Here is a 19,818-nt window from a genome sequence, read left to right on the forward strand (position 1 = left end):
GCTGGCTGTGAGAGCGCGGCGGTGGGCGGTTGCCGCCGCCGCCGGGGTCCCCTCCCCCNCCGCGCGCCTGGAAGGGGCCGCGGCCCTGGCTCGGTGGCCATAGTGACAAGCCACCCCACCCTTGCTGCCCCCGCAGCTTGTGCATGGAGTGACAGTTGCAGGTCGGGAGCGCACTGTGTGCCAGGCCAAGTGCCAAGGCCTCTGTGGTCGACCCCTAAAAGTTAGCTAGACCGCCTGTAGATGAGGTCTGTGGCTGTCAAGGGATCTGCTCAAGGGGACAGCGTTAGTTGTGCAGCGGAACCCAGCTCTGCATAAGAACTGAGATGCTTTCATCATCATTATTATTATTTAGTTGTTGATAGACCTTTATTAGTGGAGCCCCATATTCAGTATCCTGGAAGGTTTTAGGTGATACTGCCTCTCGAAATCCTTTTCTGTGTGTGTTTAGTGACAACCACCACCTGACAGTGTGATTCTTTTGTTTTTTTGAAAATTGGAACCTCTGTTTCTTTCTGAGAAAAATGCCTGAAAGTTCCTCTCGTCAAAAATGATCTTTAAATCACACCATTCTGACTCAGAAAGGTACATAAGCAATAGAATAGTGGAAACAACACAGTTCTGAAAGTGCCCCCAGGTATCTCATACCTCCTGATCCAATGTTGAAGGCATAGGCTGAAAGTTTGCAGTATTCTTTTGTAAGTGCCAAATGCAGAGAAGTCCATTTGTCATGGAGAGATCAGTTTGAGCCTGGGTTGCTCTAGGAACCCAGAAATAGGCTGATCTATTTCATCAAATGGATAAAATAAAAATAGAAATAAACATCCAGTTCTTAGTTTTAAATGAACCAATATAATAAGCAAGACAAACTGGAAAGCCTAAACATAACCTACATTGAACATTTCCTATTCTATTTGAGCAGGTCTGGTGTGGTTACCTTTTCATTCCATAAAACCATAATAGTTATAGGTGTGACTTTTTCATACTGATCTTTGCAGTTGAATTTACTGTGTTCTGTGCAGAATGGCTGTTGATGGTGGGTGTGGGGACACTGGAGACTGGGAAGGTCGCTGGAACCATGTAAAGAAGTTCCTCGAGCGATCTGGACCCTTCACACACCCTGATTTCGAACCAAGCACTGAAGTGAGAAACATTTATTTTTAAATAATTGCTCTAGTAGTTTACATTTTGAAAATAATAAAATGCTTCCTTTTTAATTTGCTCTTATAATGCAAATGCTGTTTGGTGAAACATTTATCTTGAAGTATTAAATAGAATATTTAAATGTTTTTATTTGAATGACTAATACATGAGTCACTTTCATATTATGTAAGTTGAAAATTTTCAGTTCATAACTTCATTCAAGTTGTTACACTTTAAATTCTTAAAGCTCAAAGTAATTTCTTAGACACTTTTCCCTTTTGTAGCCTTGTTATGAGAAATTAACTTTTGATAGGAATATAGATATGCTTGTTTAAGTTTTGAAATTGGGCTGGAATGAGCATCTTAGCATTGACTGTAATGAATTGCATGTTAAAATGTTTGTGCTGTAATAGAATTTTGAACTGATATGTCTGACTTGAAGCTAATGTTCAATTAGATACAACTTGCTTTTCATTATAATATGGAAAAAAGGATTCTTTACAATAAATTTTTATGTACTTTTGTGTTCAGAAGAGGTATTATTTTGAAATAGAAATATTGTGCTACTCCTAAAATTTAGTGTGCAGAATTTTGAGTTTGGCCCAGGGTCTCATCTTTGAGTAGTTGAACAAGAATCGATAGAGTTACATCTGCTTTCTTTGGATAATACACCATACTTTCTTGTACTTTTAAAGTTTTATTTGTTTTGCTTGATAATTTGAGTGTCCCTTCTGTTAAAATTATTGTTTCAAATTATTTTTTGCTGATAAGGAATTTTCTGAGTTCCTTCTGTTTTTTCTTCTGTCATCTCATGTTTTATTTCTCTTACTGTGTTCAAAAGCATCTGTTATTCTTCTTATCTTATTTCTTAAAACTTTAAACACCTTATTTAATGCTCTATCATCGCTTTGTAAGATTTTTAAACTTTTCTATTATTTAGGAAATCAATTAAGTAACTGAATTTGATGCTTTCCCTACTCTTTCAAAAGTTAAAGAAAAAATAATTAGGATAGCTTTTCCTGTTAGAAATAGCCTTTTAACATTACACAGTAAAAGTCAATTTAAAACTGTGAAATCATTAGTATTTTAGAATTTCTGGATCTGATTCATAAATTTGAAGTAATTGGTCAAATGAAAACTGCTCTTTATCCTTAATTGTATTTTTCTTGGGTACATCAGAAGCTATCTTGTGGTTTGTTGCTTTATTAATGGTAATCATCAAGATTTTAATATGCCTTTCCATTCTTTACAGTCTCTCCAGTTTTTGTTAGATACATGTAAAGTTCTAATCATTGGAGCTGGTGGCTTAGGATGTGAGCTCCTGAAAAATCTGGTAATATATGTGTGTGTGTGTATATATATATATATATATATATATATATATATATATAAAGTATTATTGTCTTTGGTGATGAGTAAATCTTTTCCTTTTCTGCCATACTAGGAAATTTCTCTATTGTGACTGTTAACTTTTTCTTGAGTCCTTGTTAGATAAGTTTAGTAGGTCATATTCTACACAGTAAATTCGATTTAAGGACATCACTTTGGAACGTTTTGAACTTTATAAAATTCTTGAATTTCTTATACTTATTTTCTTCTCTGCTCTTGACCAAATTTTGGCATATATTCTTTTGCAAAGAACCTACTTTATTTTACTGACACTGAAATAAATAAAAAACGAGTAATTGGTATTTTAATGTGAGTTTCAAATAATTTACTGTTTCTTTTACTTTTCCAAATTAACCAGCTAGATGAGTAAACATTGTATCATTTTATAGAGTGAAACACTGAGGTCAGGGAAGTTCCAGATTTTTCTGGATTATAGTGAATGGCCTGGAATCAATTGTGAGACTAGTATCCTTTTTCACTGAAGCGGTAAGCATTATGTGACCTAATAAAATGGTAATTTTTGATGACCCATGATAAACCCCTAAATTTAGGATGGCTAAACCTGTGCATATTTTATGGAAATTCATAATTTGTTGTATAATTAATTGGTTTCATTAATTTTTTTATAACCACACAGTGGCTTTTTCAGTCTTTTATCAGTTTATTTAACAAAAATAGGTAAGGGGAGAATTGATTTAAAACTGTTACAGGTGGGCTTCTCATTGCTGTGTGGACAGTGGAAATGCTTGAGAAGATAAAGCAGGTCAGAGAACAGGTGGGGGTTCTGAGTAGTTGCCCAAGGCAATTAGAGTTTCAGTATAAAAGCTGGGCACAGTGGTGCCAGGCCTGTAATCCCAGCAACTAAGGAGGCTGAGGCAGGAGGTTTGCAAGTGTGAGACCAGCCTCAGCAACTTAATTTTGAGAACCTGTCTCAAAATTAGAAATAAAAAAGGCTGGGGATGTGGCTCAGGGATTGAATGCCTCTGGGTTAAATCTCCAGTACCAAAAATTTTTTTCAGTGTAAACCCAGCTGTATTAATTGCACTAAGAAACACTAATGTCACTCCTATTGAAGTTGTAGACACTTAAATGTCCATTGTACATAGTGTTATGCTGGCTTCTCTGGGAATTACAGGTCTCCATGGTCTCTACAACAAATTTACATTTTTACTGGGGAGACAAGTCTCATACGTATAAAATAGCAGTGTGTGTGATATTCTGGGTTAGAGTGCCAAAATGATGGCACCTTGTCAGACTTAGATGCTCCTGCAATGTGAAACCACAGACTTGTGGAAGGGAAGTGCTCCTGGAGCTTAGACAGTGATTTTGTTAAACAATATGTATGTCCAAGTCTCTGAAAGCTTCACTTCCATTTCGAATGTGGTATGTACTAACATTAAATGTAAAATAATTGAAGATTAGATCTGAGGATTAGTCAACAAACAGCTTCAAGGAGTGGTTGTTATTTGTTACATCATTTACTTCTTACACACGGCAAAAAAACTTAGGACTTCAGTTTTCTCCCTGTTACTTTGCTTTATTTAGCCATGGCACATAAGAGATACATGTTTTTTTGTTGTTCTTGTTTTTGTTTAGTGACTGAACAGCCTACATTTCTTGAGCCTCCTCTGCATGTGTTGAGCACCACTTTAGATGGGAAAGATGTAGCATTGAGCAATACAGACAGGTGTGCATGCTGCTCACATTTTAGCTGAGGGGAAAAGACGAGCAGAATTTATAGGTGGCAACCAACCTGTGAAGACAGGAAGGAGGCAAGAGAGGAAGGCTGGCGTTTGGGCACAGGCTGCAGAAGGTGTCTTTGAGCCAGGCAAGCAGTGTGCCACGCAGGTGCCTGGGGGACACCCATCTAGGCAGGGAGCAGCAGAGTCACAAGCCACAGAGGCCTGAGCTGCTGTCCTCTGGTTCCAGGCTGGTTGAAGCTGGGCCAGTACACACTTTTACCATCACAAGTTTTGTGTGCCTTTAAGACTTCTTTTAGTCATGGAATGCAGTTATGCAGAGTTTGTTACCAAGAGTTTTGGGTGTGGGCTGCACTGAAAACAAATCTTAAATTTCCACAATTGTCAGGACACTTCTGCTTAATTGGATTGTTTTTGTTCCCACAGGCTCTGTCTGGTTTTAGGCAGATTCATGTTATAGACATGGACACTATAGATGTTTCCAATCTAAATAGGCAGTTTTTATTTAGGTAAGTTTTACTATCAGAGTTTTTTTCCTTAACCCTGCAAAACATTTGAACTTGTGTACATTGAAGTTTAATAGATTTTTTAAAAACTAATGGAGAATATATGCAAATTTTATTTAGGAAAAAAGAAAACTAGTGCTTAGTTTTATGAAAAATTTTGCAAGATAATTTGGAGCATCTGAGTGAAAATAGTTCTGTAAGCAAATATATTCTTTTTTCTTGGTATGTGGACCATTTCTAGTATGACAAATTTTGATTATAGAAATGCTCTGAAAGTCCACTGAAATGATTGATTATTGATAATAGGCCATGCCCTTTAATTTGTGGCTAAAATGGTTGAAGAAATAATGATAGTTGACATTTCTTGAGTGTTTATTAGGTGCTAAGCACTTTCTAAACTCTATATGTGTTACCTTATTTAATTTCACAGTAGTTCTCAATTCTTGGTTAAGTAATTCGGTGAAGATGTCTGTAAGGATGTGTGCAAAAGGCCATTTTTTATAAGGCAGTCCTGTGTGGAGCAGTCAGATCCCAGTTAGCATGTAAATGAGCCAGCAGTCTTCCCAGAAACCACTATGGGGTTCTTCTGCTTGGTATCTGCTGTGAAAGCCTAGGATGCACAATCCCTACTACATACCCAAGGAGCTTCCTGTGTACACAGCAGTTGGATGCAATACTGAAATCAAGTGCTCTGGTTTATAGTCTTATGCAAATTAGGACAAATTGACAACAAAACTCTTAGCAGATTTGAATGTAAAAAGAATATTGTTGTATGGAGAAGAGAAAAATTGACCTGTTAAAGTATTTTTCTTTGAAATTCCAATTTTAAATAAAATATACCCTCTAATAAGCCAATGAGATGTGTTATTTTCATTTGTTTTAAAGTGTTCATGTTAGACATGAAGGAATACAAGAGTAAAAATACAATTGCTTTTTTCCAGGTGTTTAAATCTGGTGGGTCTGATAGGTGTGCATATGATAAAATGTGTTATGAAGGTAGGAATCATGAGGCACTTCCTGAGTACATGAAGGAGTGAGTCATTGTATGAGAAGGATAAGGAGGCATTAGGAAAAGAAATGCCCTGGGTCCTGCTGGAAGAGGGAATGGTGTCCTCTCCTGTTACGTGGTTATTAGCTAGGGGTGACCTTTGGGGCTTTATGTTGTTGGCTTCTTGAAAATGTTGATCTATTTGCACTTTTTAGGTAATGCCTTTGAAAATTACTCTTTCTTTAAAAACATGAGTAAAGCTGCTTAAGGGACCCAGAATTTATTAGTTAGCACACACTGGAAGAAGGCGATAATAAGTAGAATGTTCTTGTGACCCTAGAATGAATCTCTTTATATTTCAGGCAAGGCTTGCATAGTAGGTAAGTAACCTCTTAAGGTTCTGGGTTCAGGCTATGTACCTGGAATGTTTGTTTGGATATTTAAGTTCTTACACTGAAAAATGTCAGAGTGATAACTGTCCAGGAAATAGGGCATTTTTATGCTTTACCTGGAAAAAAAAAAAGCACTGTTCATGTTTTCACTTAAGTACGTAATTAGATGTCATAGTAAAGACCATCAGCAGGGATTGAAATTTAGGGTTGAAAGTTATTATTGGTGTAAAAATACTTAGCTAAAAAATTCTAAATATTCTATAAGTAAATTCACTGTGTATTTATATTTATGTTTAAAAGTTAATTATGTGGATCATCTAGATTTATATTATGAATGATCATTTAAATATGATTTTTCCTGTAGGCCTAAAGATGTTGGAAGACCTAAGGCTGAAGTTGCTGCAGAATTTTTAAATGACAGGATTCCTAATTGCAATGTAGTTCCGTATCCTTTTGTCAAAAGCATTGCTTACTTTTTGAGATCAAATTTTATTATAACACATTAAATAAAGAATATAGATAAGGGGAAAAGGTGGCATGATTTTATTACTGAAGTAATAGACAGTAACCTTTTGTTTTATAATCTTTCCATTTTTTCTTTATAGTTATGTAAATATGTTTTCATCCTGGTTTTTGCTTTTATTTTTTGTATTAGGATTGAACCCAGGGCACTCTACCACTGAGCTACGTCCCCAGCCCTTCTTGTTTTATTTATTTATTTAATCTATTTAAAAAATTTTATTTTAAATAAGAAAGCATTTCTAATGCTACAGGCATCAAGGTATTTAAAAGGCATCAAAAATTTGGTGCATAGCAACTCTGGATCATATTTTTGTTTTATTTTCAGATGGTCTGGGTAAGTTTCCCAGGCTGGCCTAGAGTGTGGGTTCCTCCTCCTGCAGCCCCCCTAGCAGCTAGGATGATGGGTGTGGCTGTTACACCCAGCTTTGCCCTGACTTTCCAGTTAAGCTTATGTGTACTGTGTCATCATCTACTTTCATTTTGAATGATTGTTCTTAGTTTCAGTCTCAGTCACATATGTTTGCTACTAGACTGAGTTCCTAGGCCAGTGGTGTCTTCTAGTAGTTGACAGAGTAGACAGTTGGCATGTTGGTAGGTAAATGGAAGTTGTATCATGTTAGAAAAAATTTACTTTTACAAGAATCTTTTTTTTTTCTTTTTTTTTACAAAGGAGTATTCCTACTGTGGTAGGAATTTAGATCTGGGAAACTTGATATTTTATAGGCAATCAGGAGATTGGATTTAGATGTGAGAAAAGCTTCAGAAATCAAAATCAACATAAAAATCAGTTGTTTCCATGCCTTAACAGTGAACATCTGGAAACTGAAATCCAAAGTACAGTGCCATGTGGAACTGTCAAAAACAGTAGGATTTAAGTGGAAATATAACAAGATAAGTACAAGGCCAGTGTGCTGAAAACCGTAAAGTGCTCATGAAAGAACCAAAGAACAAATAAAAGGAGAGAGATTCTGTGTTCAAGGGTTGAACAATTTGGTAATGTCACTTCTGTGTGACATTACAGTTCCTATCACTATCCCAAGAAAAGTTCTACTGATACAGAATTATTCCAGAATCTGTATGGAAAGGAAAGGAATGGCTAAAACAATTCTAGGGGAAAAAAAGAATAAAGTGGAAGGAGCTGCTGTGCAGTGTCCAGGCTTCTCAGGCACTGTCAGAGGGACAGTGCACAGATCGGTGAACAGAAGGGCAGGGACAGGAGCTGGGCTTTAGAAAGGCACAAAGACAACTCAGTGGAGGAAGGGCCGTCTGCCGTAGCTGTGCTGGATTAGCTGGACTGCCCCGGCCTGACCCTCACCCCTCCTGTAGAATTGACGGAGTAGGCATGGATGCAAGCATACGGTGTGAAAGGCAGAAGCCTGACGATGGCAGAGTGTCTTTGGGACCTGGGCTTGTTGACCAGTCTTTAGATCACATCAGCATCATCCACAGAAGAGACAATTGACAAGCAGGACTTGAATAAAATCAGAAACTTTCTCACAGGGAGGGAAAGGCAGACCACCCGACTGGAGGGATGATGAAGCAGCTGCAAGGCAGTTCTGTTTCCAATACAGTTCCTTCAGTGTCCATGGAAGATCAAGTCCAGGCTGCCAGAGAGACCAGTGTCCAGGGATGCTGAAGTCCTGTTATGTAGAATGGCCTAGTATTTATACTGAACGATGAGGTTGAATCATTTCCAGATTACTTACAATACGTAATGCAATTTAAATGCTATGAAAATAGTTGAACTGTTTAGGGAATAGTGACAAAGAAAAACAGTCTTATTATAAATTCATATTATTTGAACATAGTAAGGTGTGATTCTTTTTTTTTTTTTTTTCCCAATACTATCCCAGATTGTTGAACCACGCCTGTAGAACCCATGGATACAGAGGGCCAACTATATATAAAGAATTCTGAAAACTCAGTAGTAAGTCTAGTACAGCAGTGCACCCCTATAATCCTAGCTGCTCTGGAGGCTGAAGCAGGATATCGTAAGTTTGAGGCCAATCTGAGAAACTTAGGAGACCCTGTCTCAAAAATAAAAAAGGCTGGGGATATAGCTGAGTAATAAAATGCTTGCCTAGCATGTGTAAAACCTTGGCATAAATCTCCAGTATCACCAAACAAACAGTTAAACAATCCCATTTAAAAATGGATGAAAGATATAAAGGGATATTTTATTAAGAAAATATGGCAACTAATGCTAATGGAATTACAGAAAAACAAGATCACTCACATGTTACTCATGGAAATGTAAAATAGGGTAGCCATCCTGAAAAATAGTTTGGCTGATCCTAAAATTGTAGGCATAAACTTGCAGAGCACCTAATAGTTTCATTGTATCAGAGGAAAGAACACATGTTTGCATAAAAGCCAATTTTTGTGACAGTGTTCATGGCTGTTTGTGGTAGGTAGCCCAAAACTGCAAACAACTTCCTGCGATAGGTCAAGTGTCAAACTGTAGTATACCTGTCACGAAATACTACTGACTAGTAAAAGCACCTTGTGAAACGTGTAGACTGCTGAGTGAACAGTGTTACCCTTGGAAGGTCAGATTCTGGGGGCTCCCCTTACATACCATCTTGAAATGACAGTGAAGGAGATGGAAAGTGAGTGACGCCAGGGATTAGGCATGAGGTCAGGGCTCAGCTACAAACAGGTGTTGAGAGGCCTTTATGGTGGTAGAACAGTTGTGAGATGTACAGTTGTGTCTGAATGTCAGCTGTATTCACATGGTAACAATGTTGTAGTCATGGTTATGACATTGTGATAATGTGAGATGTAACCATGAGACCTTTCTGTACTCTGCTTGGAACTTACTATAAATTCATATGATTTGAACATAAGTTGGAAATACAGCCTCTTTAGGGCAAAAAAAAGCAAGGATATTTGTATTCTCTCTGGGTCATTATTTAGATCTGAGAAACCTTGTGTATTTTATAGAAATCCAGGATGTGGAGCCATGCTTGGTAACATACCCTTGTCTTCTTAGCTACTCAGGAGGCTGAGGCAGAAGGTTTGCGAGTTTGAGGCAACTTGGAAAGATCCTGTCTCAAAGTAAAATAAAAAAGGGCTGGAGTTTGAGCTCAGTGGTGAGCAGGTGCCCAGGCTGTGCAGACTGTCCCCAGCACCACACACAGGCCTGCGTGAGTGATCTCTTGGGGTAGCCCCTGGCTCCCCCACTGCCAGTTTTCCAGGCTTGCTGTGTTTCTTTTGTTGACCTCTTAGCTATGGCTCAGGTTCCTACTTGCCTAGTGTTCAAAAGGAATGGAGGTCTGAATGGGTGAGAAAAATCATTTATTTTTCACAACTATTTGTAGGCACAAATTAGAAATCTTGCTTTTTAAATGGAGGCTGTGCTGAAGACGTTGCTTACTGGGAGAGCGTTTGCTAGTGTGTGTGAGGCCCTGGGTTCAATCCCCAGTACCAAAACCAAACACAACCAACCTACAGCCAGGTAGCCTGCAGACCTCCCAGAGGGCATTGGTTTGGTTGATGAGAGGTGCTCAGGGATGGGGAGACCAGTGGTTAGGGAGGGAGGAAAGACTGCCAGGAAGTAGGCTTGTGTGGGTCTTGTCAGGTTTCTTGAATCCCCTGCTTTGAACACTGTTTCTTGTTTAAATATACACTTATCATTTGTTCTGTTGGCATTTTAAGTTCATTTTAGAAATTAAAATTTTGGCCGCTTAAGTTCCTTTACCTGTGTTCAGACACTTCAACAAGATTCAAGATTTCAATGACACTTTCTATCGACGTAAGTTGTTCGCTTGAAATTAATTTCCTCGGTTCTTAGCTTTTTAGTTGCTGGCCTTTCCACAATTGCTGGCTGCTGGAAGGCTCTCTCAGCTGGTTTTTCTCAGCATTGGTTTTTCAGTCAGGTTCTCAATCAACCAACTGAAAAGAGTGCCACGATTTTAGGTCGTAGTTGATCGACTTGCTGTATTGTTCCGTGCTGACTGAAATAAGGATTACTCAAGGGTCAGAAGCTTGGAGAGAGAGAGATTGTGATAAAATGCACTTTATCGTTGGTTTCTAAGAAAGCAAATCATTTTGTAAAACTGCCTTATTTAAATTAATAAATATATATTTTGAGAGCAGTTTTAGGTCCTCAGCACAGTAGAATGGGAATCCCAGTTTCCTGTCCCTTTTCCCTGCAACAGCCTTCTCTGCTATTAGCATTCCACACCAGAGTGGTGCATTTGCCAGCGTAGGGGACTGCCTGGGAACGTCACGTGGAACTGAGTCTTTAAAAATTAAACCTGGTTTGTCTCTCTTAGAATTTCATATTATCGTGTGTGGCCTGGACTCCATCATAGCCAGAAGATGGATTAATGGAATGCTGGTAAAGACTTTAGTGTCACAGTTCTCTGAAGGGTTTGCCTCTGTTTTTGACTTACCAAGGACCAGAATTGCATATCCTGTTTTTGGAAATCAGTTTATGTAATTCTGGATTAAGTGAATGTACTTCTCTGTTACTTCCCAGTCAGTGGTTGAGGGGAGAACACAGACTGTGAACACTATCACCCTGGAGTGTAGATGTTAGCAGTGTGACCCTCCCAGAGTTACTTGGAAGTGTGCTGCTGGTTTTCAGTTTTTAATCCCTTCTCCCTTTCAACATTCAAAACGCTTCCCTAGATCTCTCTCCTAAACTATGAAGATGGTGTGCTGGATCCAAGCTCCATTGTCCCTCTGATTGATGGGGGAACAGAAGGTTTTAAAGGCAATGCCCGGGTGATCCTGCCTGGGATGACTGCGTGCATCGAGTGCACGCTGGAGCTCTATCCACCACAGGTAACTAGAAGGACCTGCGCGTCTCTCATAGCATCTTACGCTAAAGTGGGGTTGAATTCTTACATCTAGTCAGGACTTAGGATTTCTAATTAGGGGTGAACATTTTTAATTGCGCTAAGAACTGGGGTGTCGTGCAGTGCTAGAGCATCTATTTAGCATGCATGAGGCTTGGCTTCAATCCCCAGCACAAAATAAGTAAATCAGTTTTGAAAAATATGATTATTTTAAGAATAAAACTTGAAGTTCTTGTCTATTTAAGGAAAGTTATAGACTGAATATCATAGTTCTGAACTGTTTTGCTTTTATACTTCATTTGTACTAGTTGTTTATTTGGGAGGTAGGGATCGAGGAGAATTACAGAGTGTGCTGAGATAAAGCTGTGATTTATTTGGTTTTCAGTTACACAGTATTCCTCCTTTATCCATGTTTTTGATTTCCCTGGTTTTAGTTACCTATGTTCTGAAAACATTAAATGGAAAATTCTGGAAATAGACAGTTTGTAAGTTTTAAATTGTGTGCTCAGTATGTGATGAAATCTCATGCCATGCCATTCTGATCTGCCTGCCCAGCTTGTGACTCGCTCCTTTGTGCAGAGTCCATGCTATGTGTGCTCGATTATCACATCAGTGTCCTATGTCACTGGTAGTGTGGAAGGTGCTCCTGTCTCAAAAATGGTTCCAGAGCACAGGAGCAGTTTGTACATGCCAAAGAGAAACAGCAGGTGCTTCCCTTCAGTGAAAAAGTGAAGGTCCTTGAATTAATAAAGGGGGAAAAAAGATGGCTGGTGCAGTCACCCACGCCTGTCATCCCAGTGGCTCTAGAGGCGGAGGCAGGAGGATCACAAGTTCAAAGCCAGCCTCCCCAGCGTAGAGAGGCCCTAAGCAGCTGGGTGAGACCCTGTCTCAAAAAATAAAAAGGGGTGGGGATGTGGCTCAGTGCTCAAGGGCCCCTGGGTTTAGTCCCTAGTCCAAAACATCAACAGCATCTTCAGAAACAGGCACGACAAAGGAACAGTGGGCTGCAGAAGCCAAAGACAGTGATGCCTGTAGGACAGTGATGCTGAGAGGCCACGCTCACATGACATTTATTGTATTGTGTTTCATTCTTTCATTTTTATCATTATTATTCCTGTATTTAATTTATAAGTTAGACTCTTTCTTACGCTAAAGCATGTATGTGTAGGGAAAAACAGCATGTATAGGGTTGGGTATAGATCTGCAGCTTCAGGCTTCTATGGAGGGCCTTGGAATGTATCCCCCCAGATGAAAGGGAACAGCTGTCCTTATTTTAGGGAAATAAAAATACCAGCAATAGAATGACGTTTCCAAATGGGGCTCTTTAGTCTACCTGCCCACTTTAAAGGACAGTTAACATTTTGGAATTTATATTTCATATGACTTAAAAGTTGGTTTCTCTCAATTTTTTTTTTCTTTCATACCTTCGTATTTAAATATCAGGTAAACATAAGTGATTCATATTTGAGAACCTAATTCAGCACTTCTCTTGTTCTAACAGAGCTTAAATTTACATACCATAAAAGAGTAGGGCAACCCATCTTTATAGGAAGATGAACCTAAAGTAACTGAGCTACTCCGTTAGTTTTAGAAATATTAATGGCATACAGTGTTTTCCTTATATAAATGGAGTTCTGAGGTGAATGTTACAACTAAATTGTAACTAGAAGTTGCTTTTTAAAATAATTCATCACTTAAAATTCACTAAAAAAGACAAACTGTGGTTTTAGGTTAATTTTCCCATGTGCACCATTGCATCTATGCCCAGGCTACCAGAGCATTGTATTGAGTATGTAAGGATGTTGCAGTGGCCTAAAGAGCAACCTTTTGGAGGTAATTAACCTAATTTAATAATCCAGAATTATATAAAATATGTATTTTCTACATTATTCATTTGGATAATTTCATCAAAAAATAAATTGCTTACGATTACATATTTCTGTTTTCCTTTCTCTCTCTCTCTCTTTTTTTTTTTTTTTTTTTAACAGAAGGGGTTCTATTAGATGGAGACGATCCTGAACATATTCAATGGATTTTCCAAAAATCTCTAGAGAGAGCATCACAATATAATATTAGGGGTGTTACATATAGGCTCACCCAAGGTAAGTTAGTGAATTGTCAAGGAATTATGATCTTTGGGTGATCCCTTTTTTAAGGGCTAGGAATGCTTTGGGGAAATTATCAGTAAGTAATTTTAGACAGTACCATCCATTTGAGATTCAGTAAAGGCACATGGAAATGACAGTTTCCAGGTTCCCCCAGAGTAGAGAGAACCAGGTCCAGCAGAATTCACACTATGTATTACTAGGGGGTTAGTGAAATGATAGGATTGTGCTTATTTAGGCCCTGAGTCTTCCACTTTCTCTCTCAATGAAGACATCCATGGCTCCCTGTGGACATCTCTTTCACATTTGGACAATGCTGTTGCATGATTATTTTGTGTAGTCTCTAAGTCGAAGATAAGACATCTCTACCTTTCATCTCAGTCTAGTGCTCCTCTGCCTACCTTTGCAGGTACTGAGGACCCAGGTCTGTCACTCTGTAGACCTCTCTCATGCTGTGTGGCCTCGAGTCCTCATTGCCTGCTTCTGCTGGGGCTATATTCCAGTTGTCTGTGCCGTCCTGACTGCCTGGCCAGAGCAGCATTCTGGGATCCGGCTTATTGTGAACCAGACTTGGGACAGATGGTGCACTCTTAAAGATGAGAGTAGAGTTTTTGTTTTTCTGCCGTTTGTTCTTTTGTCCTCGATGCTGCACTTTGGATTCTCTTGTCTCCTGTCTACTGTTTATTCTGACTATGCAGTCGCGAAGCCACGTCTCCCTATTACAGACTTGGCAATTTGGGGTGTTGTTTTATTTTATCCAAGTATAGGTTCTTAGACATTTATTCTTAAAATTCAACTTCCTATTTTCTCTCTCTCTCTATTCTACCAACTTCCATTGATCTTCTGTTTTGAAAAACTTACTATTTATTTCTTCTCCAAACATCTGATTGAAATTTTAGCCCAACATGGTGGTGCATGCCTGTAATCCTAGCTACCCTGGAGGCTGAGGCAGGAGGGTCAAAAATTCCAGACTAGCCTGGGCAACTGGGCAAGAGAATAAAAAGGGCTAGGGATATAGCTCAGTGGTAGAGCACTTGCCTAGCATGTTCAAGACCCTGGGATCAGTTCCCAGCCAAAAAAGAGGAGGAGGAGGAAAAAAAAAACAAGACTTAGTTGCCTGATAGCAGACATGTGATTCAGACCCTTTCACATCTAGATCATTCTATTAATTAGGCCTTCTTGAGTATTTCACATTTCTTTTTATTGCTGAAGGACCTTTCTGCTCTGCGTAAGCCTGGACACAATGTCTTCCCTGTGTCCCTGAGTTGCCCAGCTGGTCATAGTGGCTAGATGGGACTGGTCCTATAAGACTTGCCTCTGAAGAGTCAGCTCAGTCGCTGTCAGCAGGGCTCCTGGCCTACCTACTACAGGCCATCCATCCTTCCTAGAATTTTGCCCCCGAGTCTCAGAGGTTCACCAGGAAGAGGTTTTTCTTTTTGCAAATTGCCCGTTTTCCTTCTTGATTATTTCCTTATATTCACTGGTGTGCTAGTGACGTTACTTGAAACTTCCATTCATACCTTGTCCTCCTTACCCCACTCCCTTCCCTGTGCTGACCAGCTTGGTGTTCCCTGAACACATCATGCTCCTTCACCCCTTGGTGGTTTAATACCCCCTGATGCCTGTGCCTGGGATATTCTTTTCATTGATCCCTCAAGACTTCCTCCTTCCCTCAGGTATCCATCAACCAGGTTCTTTCATCATTCGGCCTCCGCTGATGTCTAAACCGTGCCTACTTTACCTGTTTTTCCTTGCACGACACTATTTACTGACAGCCTCATTTTTTAATGCAAAGAGTATTTCACACTTACGCTGTTAAGCATCCGAATCTGGGACTGAGGCTATTGCTGTTTAGAGAAATCACTGCATGACTGACTGGGTCCTTGCCATGGTTCCATCCCCTCTCCAAGGAGGCCTCAGGGCCATCTCATGGGGACTACCCCCCACCACTGTTGTCCTAACACACACTGTTTCATTTAATTGACTGCTATGTCCCCCCTGAAAGGTCTGTCAGAAACTTTCTTCACTGCCACTGTGAACACCACCTGGAACAGTGTCTGGCATATGGGATGCACTTGGCAGTCCTTAAAATTAACAAATAAGTGTGCTTTGTCTTAGAGAACGATAAACGCATTTCAGGATGTTATTTCCTTCATCCATACTTTTTTTTTTTGGCAACAGGGATTGAACCCAGGGGCACTTTATACCACCTTGGAGCCACATCCCCAGCCCTGTTAATATTTAATTTTGAGACAGAGTCTCCTAAGTTGCTCAGGGTCTCGCTAAATTCCTGAGGCTGGCTCTCCTTCATCCTCCCACACCTTTCACCAGAACATGGTGTACACTTTGCAGCTTGAGGACTGGAGCGTCCATAGAGAAGAGAGAAACCAGAGGACCTGGAGGAGCACTTCTGTACACCAGAAAAATCTCTCTGTTCCTATAGATTAAGATTCTGAGCACATTATAAAATGATAGGAGCGCAAAACATTGTTTCATGATTAACCTTTACTCCCTGGCTTTAAAGCCCAAAAATGGCATTAATAATCATTTTAAACTATTATTTTAAGACAAATGACTGTATTTTAATTGATACATTTTTTCAGGGGTGGTAAAACGCATCATTCCTGCTGTTGCTTCCACAAACGCAGTCATTGCAGGTAAGGAGGAAAGACTACCTCTTAGTTGTTTCTTTCCTTTGGTTTTTGAATCAGTGTTTAAATTGATGTTTCTGCAGCTACTAGTGTTCCAGGAATTCAGTATCTTGGGTGAATTGTGTAATTAAGTTATCCAAAGAAGAGCAAGCTGTTGAACCCTGCATAATTTTTGTCCATGCTATGTCTTAATGTGCTTTTCAGTGGAGGGACATTTTAATACCAGTATAACAGGCTGCTCATTAATCTGATAAAGAAGAAGAAAAATAAGTATGTTACTCTGTTGCTTAGATCTCACAAAACAAATGAAAATTTGTAGCTTTTTCAGTTTTTAAAAGAGCATATTTTTAAAAAATCAATAGCCATTGTAAATGTATTCTGATTTATAACTAACCTTTTAAGTGTCTAATTTTCAAATGAGTTAAAGCATCTTTATTTTCTCCCCTTTCAGCTGTGTGTGCCACTGAAGTTTTTAAAATAGCTACAAGGTAATGGTTTTCATCTTTAATATATATATAAATCTATGTTTTGACATGGTTTGATTGTATAAAGATGAACCTCTTTTCATTACAGTGCATACATTCCCCTTAATAATTACTTGGTATTCAATGACGTAGACGGGCTGTACACTTACACATTTGAAGCCGAGAGAAAGGTTGGTACTGTTCAACTAATGGGAAGGTTTTTGATCATGCATGCTTTGATTTTTACATATTAATTTCTGATCAGCAATTTGAACAGAATGGCCCAAATCATGAGTATTTTACTTGCCAACTACCAGAGCTCTACTTACACATCCATTGATGGGTAGTCTCAAATAAATACTCTACAGCAAAATAATTTAGAAGAAATAGTCTATTATGAGAAACAGCCTTTAAAGCATTAAAAAGTTTTCATAGGAAATATGCCTGATCATAAATAACTTGATTTCCATTTCCTTGTTTACAAGGAGACTAGTATTGGTTCATGTACCACTGAAATTTGTTGTGTTTTCTGTACATAGGAAAACTGCCCAGCTTGTAGCCAGCTTCCTCAGAACATTCAGTTTTCTCCATCAGCAAAACTGCAGGAGGTTTTGGATTATCTAACCAATAGTGCTTCTCTGTAAGTGTTCTGTGCTTTGGTTATATTGTAAAAATCCTTTATTTTGTATTTTAAAACTTTGAAAACAAGAATTGTTTTTTAAGCAAATGATGTTATATTTTTCTCATGATCATATTTAGGCAAATGAAATCTCCAGCTATTACAGCCACATTAGAGGGGAACAACAGAACACTTTACTTACAGGTGATCAGTGCTCATTTTAAATTTTTTTTCAGAAAATTTTAGCAACAGTTTAATTTCACTTTAATGTGATTTACATTAACGTAAGTTTTGTTTTCTAGTCAGTAACCTCTATTGAAGAACGAACAAGGCCAAATCTTTCCAAGACGTTGAAAGGTATTTTAAACATATATTAATAGTTTTATTTTGGTAAAAATAGTAAATGTTTATTCTAGATTTGCACTTAATGCACTTAATACATGAACAGATCATAATTACTTATATCTTTGGAAAAAGAATTAATTGCTCTTTTAATAGAATTAATAAACTCCAAAAAAATAATTATTATCTTGCTTAAAGAGAACTTAATTTCTATGTTTATCTGTACCATAAAACTATATTTGTGTGTATATTGTTATCTTTATCTCTCTCTCTTTTTTTTTTTCTTTTTTGCTGGGGACTAATTATGCTTCTTTTATTTTAAGAATTAGGACTCGTTGATGGACAAGAACTGGCAGTTGCTGATGTCACCACACCACAGACTGTACTATTCAAACTTCATTTTACTTCTTAAGGAGAATAAATCTGCACATAATAGAACACTTAGGGAAATAAGATACTTCATGGATGCTAAGAAATATAATTGATGTCATTTTTAGCATTAGTATTGCTGGAATTTGTTTTTTTTTTTTTTTTTAATATAATGAACTACTCTTTTTTAACTTGATAACTTACCTTGAAGACAGAGTTTTGGGGTTGGTGCTTACAAGCATCTTCCTTGTATGGGTGATGATGCCTGGAGGGAGAGGGTACCTGGACTAAGTGGGTTGCTTCTCTTGAAGGAGGAGGCAGGCGCCCTCCTGTGTGTGAGCATTGTTATTCTGCTTGAAGAACACACTCCTCGGCCTTCACTTGAGCACCACATACACAGAGGACAACCTTCAAGGAAATAAGGAATTCAGTTTTTAACATTACAGCTTGACATATAGAGTATCCTGAACATAGACTGTTTCTTGATTTAATGCTCATTTCACTGTGGCTGTCCAAATGAATGTTAATTATTGCATTTTATCTTGTCCATAATAATTTGTAAACAGTGTTATAACTGAATACCTGTGCATGAAAATAGGAACTATTTTCATGTATTTATTTGTAGTGCCATAGAGGCCAATATGCACAGATTTAAGCCAGGACATGGCTGTTTAAAAAATTTACTGTTTAAACAGTTATCGCTGATGCTTTTGCACTATTTATTAATAAAATCATACATTGTCTTCCTTTTTCACTGAAATTTTAAAAAGTAGATTAAGTTGAATAGTAATTCCAAAGTAATGTAGGAATAATTTTTAAATGTTTAAAAGAATTACTATCACCAGATTTTTATTGCACCTGAATTAATACTTTTGCTACAGTGATTTCCACAGTAAAGATCTACTGTTTTAATCTGACTTGCCTCTAACATAATTATGTAATGAAATTGAATAACTATTTTTATATTAAGGTCACAACATATTTTTGTTTCTTCAAAGATACTAAAACCAAAATTAAGCATATGTACTAAAAACCTGGGTTGTAGTATTTTAATGTGGGAACATGTAGTCCTTGTTGTTGACTTGGATGACAGTTTTTTTGTTTTGTTTTTTGGTTAGATGGCAGTTTTCTGCTCAAAAGCTTTGTAGTTATGTGTCAGTGGTTTTCATTTATTCTTCCCAGCTCCATGTTGACAAATTGTTTGATTATCAATCCAAAGGGGGTAAATTTACATTCTATACCTAAAAAGTCACAGAGCCCGCCTGAATTTTTGTTAGTTTATTTGGGTACCAGGGATGGAACCCAGGGCCTTGAGGACTACTAAGCTAGAACTTAGCCATGTCCCCAGCATAGCCTCAATTTCTGAAGGTGAAGAAACAACATTTAGCATCTCCTTTGTTCAGGTGCTATACTTCTCAAAAGTAGCCTTCTGAAAAGGTAATACTGTCTCCATCTCCCCGCTAAAGAAATAGTTTAAGGAGGTTTGGGTCTTAAGTTGGTCTGCAGACTTTCTGTTGATTTATCCTGTAGCATACACAGGTACAAATCTTGTACCAACAGTGCTGTAGCTGGGTCAGGAGCCACTGGTAAGGAGAGTGCCACCTAATGCTAAGCACCAGCTCAAGGTGAAAGCACAGGGCCTGGAAAAAATCCTGGCAGGGAACTCAGGCTGCCACACGATGATTGAAGAAGCCAGAGTTGAAGGCAAAAGGGCCCTAGTGGCCCCGCCTCCATGCTGATTTTCTGCTCATCCCTTTGGGTTTGGGGCCAGCACATCCTGCAGGTGTCTGCATGTGGTGAAAGCTGCCCATTTGTTTTTTCCTTAT

At 38.4% G+C, this 19,818-nt stretch overlaps 1 protein-coding gene across 6 annotated transcripts in view; it reads left to right on the forward strand.

Moving 5' to 3' along the window:
• The window catches only part of Uba3 (ubiquitin like modifier activating enzyme 3), a 32,785-nt gene extending 14,050 nt beyond the window's left edge, over window positions 1-18,735 (forward strand). For 2 of the 6 annotated variants that reach the window (XM_048786995.1, XM_015494914.2), the window contains 16 exons: window positions 1,020-1,140; window positions 2,393-2,473; window positions 4,656-4,738; window positions 6,480-6,560; window positions 10,348-10,391; window positions 10,915-10,979; window positions 11,273-11,428; window positions 13,173-13,275; window positions 13,431-13,544; window positions 16,151-16,204; window positions 16,650-16,686; window positions 16,772-16,853; window positions 17,202-17,302; window positions 17,422-17,485; window positions 17,584-17,638; window positions 17,947-18,735. In XM_048786995.1, coding sequence (XP_048642952.1) covers window positions 1,021-1,140; window positions 2,393-2,473; window positions 4,656-4,738; window positions 6,480-6,560; window positions 10,348-10,391; window positions 10,915-10,979; window positions 11,273-11,428; window positions 13,173-13,275; window positions 13,431-13,544; window positions 16,151-16,204; window positions 16,650-16,686; window positions 16,772-16,853; window positions 17,202-17,302; window positions 17,422-17,485; window positions 17,584-17,638; window positions 17,947-18,035 — 1,329 coding nt within the window. In that variant the 5' untranslated portion in view covers window position 1,020 and the 3' untranslated portion in view covers window positions 18,036-18,735. Of the gene's footprint in view, window positions 1-142; window positions 162-712; window positions 717-1,019; window positions 1,141-2,392; window positions 2,474-4,655; window positions 4,739-6,479; window positions 6,561-10,347; window positions 10,392-10,914; window positions 10,980-11,272; window positions 11,429-13,172; window positions 13,276-13,430; window positions 13,545-16,150; window positions 16,205-16,649; window positions 16,687-16,771; window positions 16,854-17,201; window positions 17,303-17,421; window positions 17,486-17,583; window positions 17,639-17,946 lie in introns of those variants that run through there. The other 4 variants (XM_048786998.1, XM_015494917.2, XM_048786997.1 and 1 more) reach the window with 3 other exon arrangements.
• The last annotated feature ends 1,083 nt before the right edge of the window (window positions 18,736-19,818 follow it).

This window comes from Marmota marmota, unplaced genomic scaffold, assembly GCF_001458135.2.
Source record: "Marmota marmota marmota unplaced genomic scaffold, marMar, whole genome shotgun sequence".
In the NCBI taxonomy this organism is placed as follows: domain Eukaryota; kingdom Metazoa; phylum Chordata; class Mammalia; order Rodentia; family Sciuridae; genus Marmota; species Marmota marmota.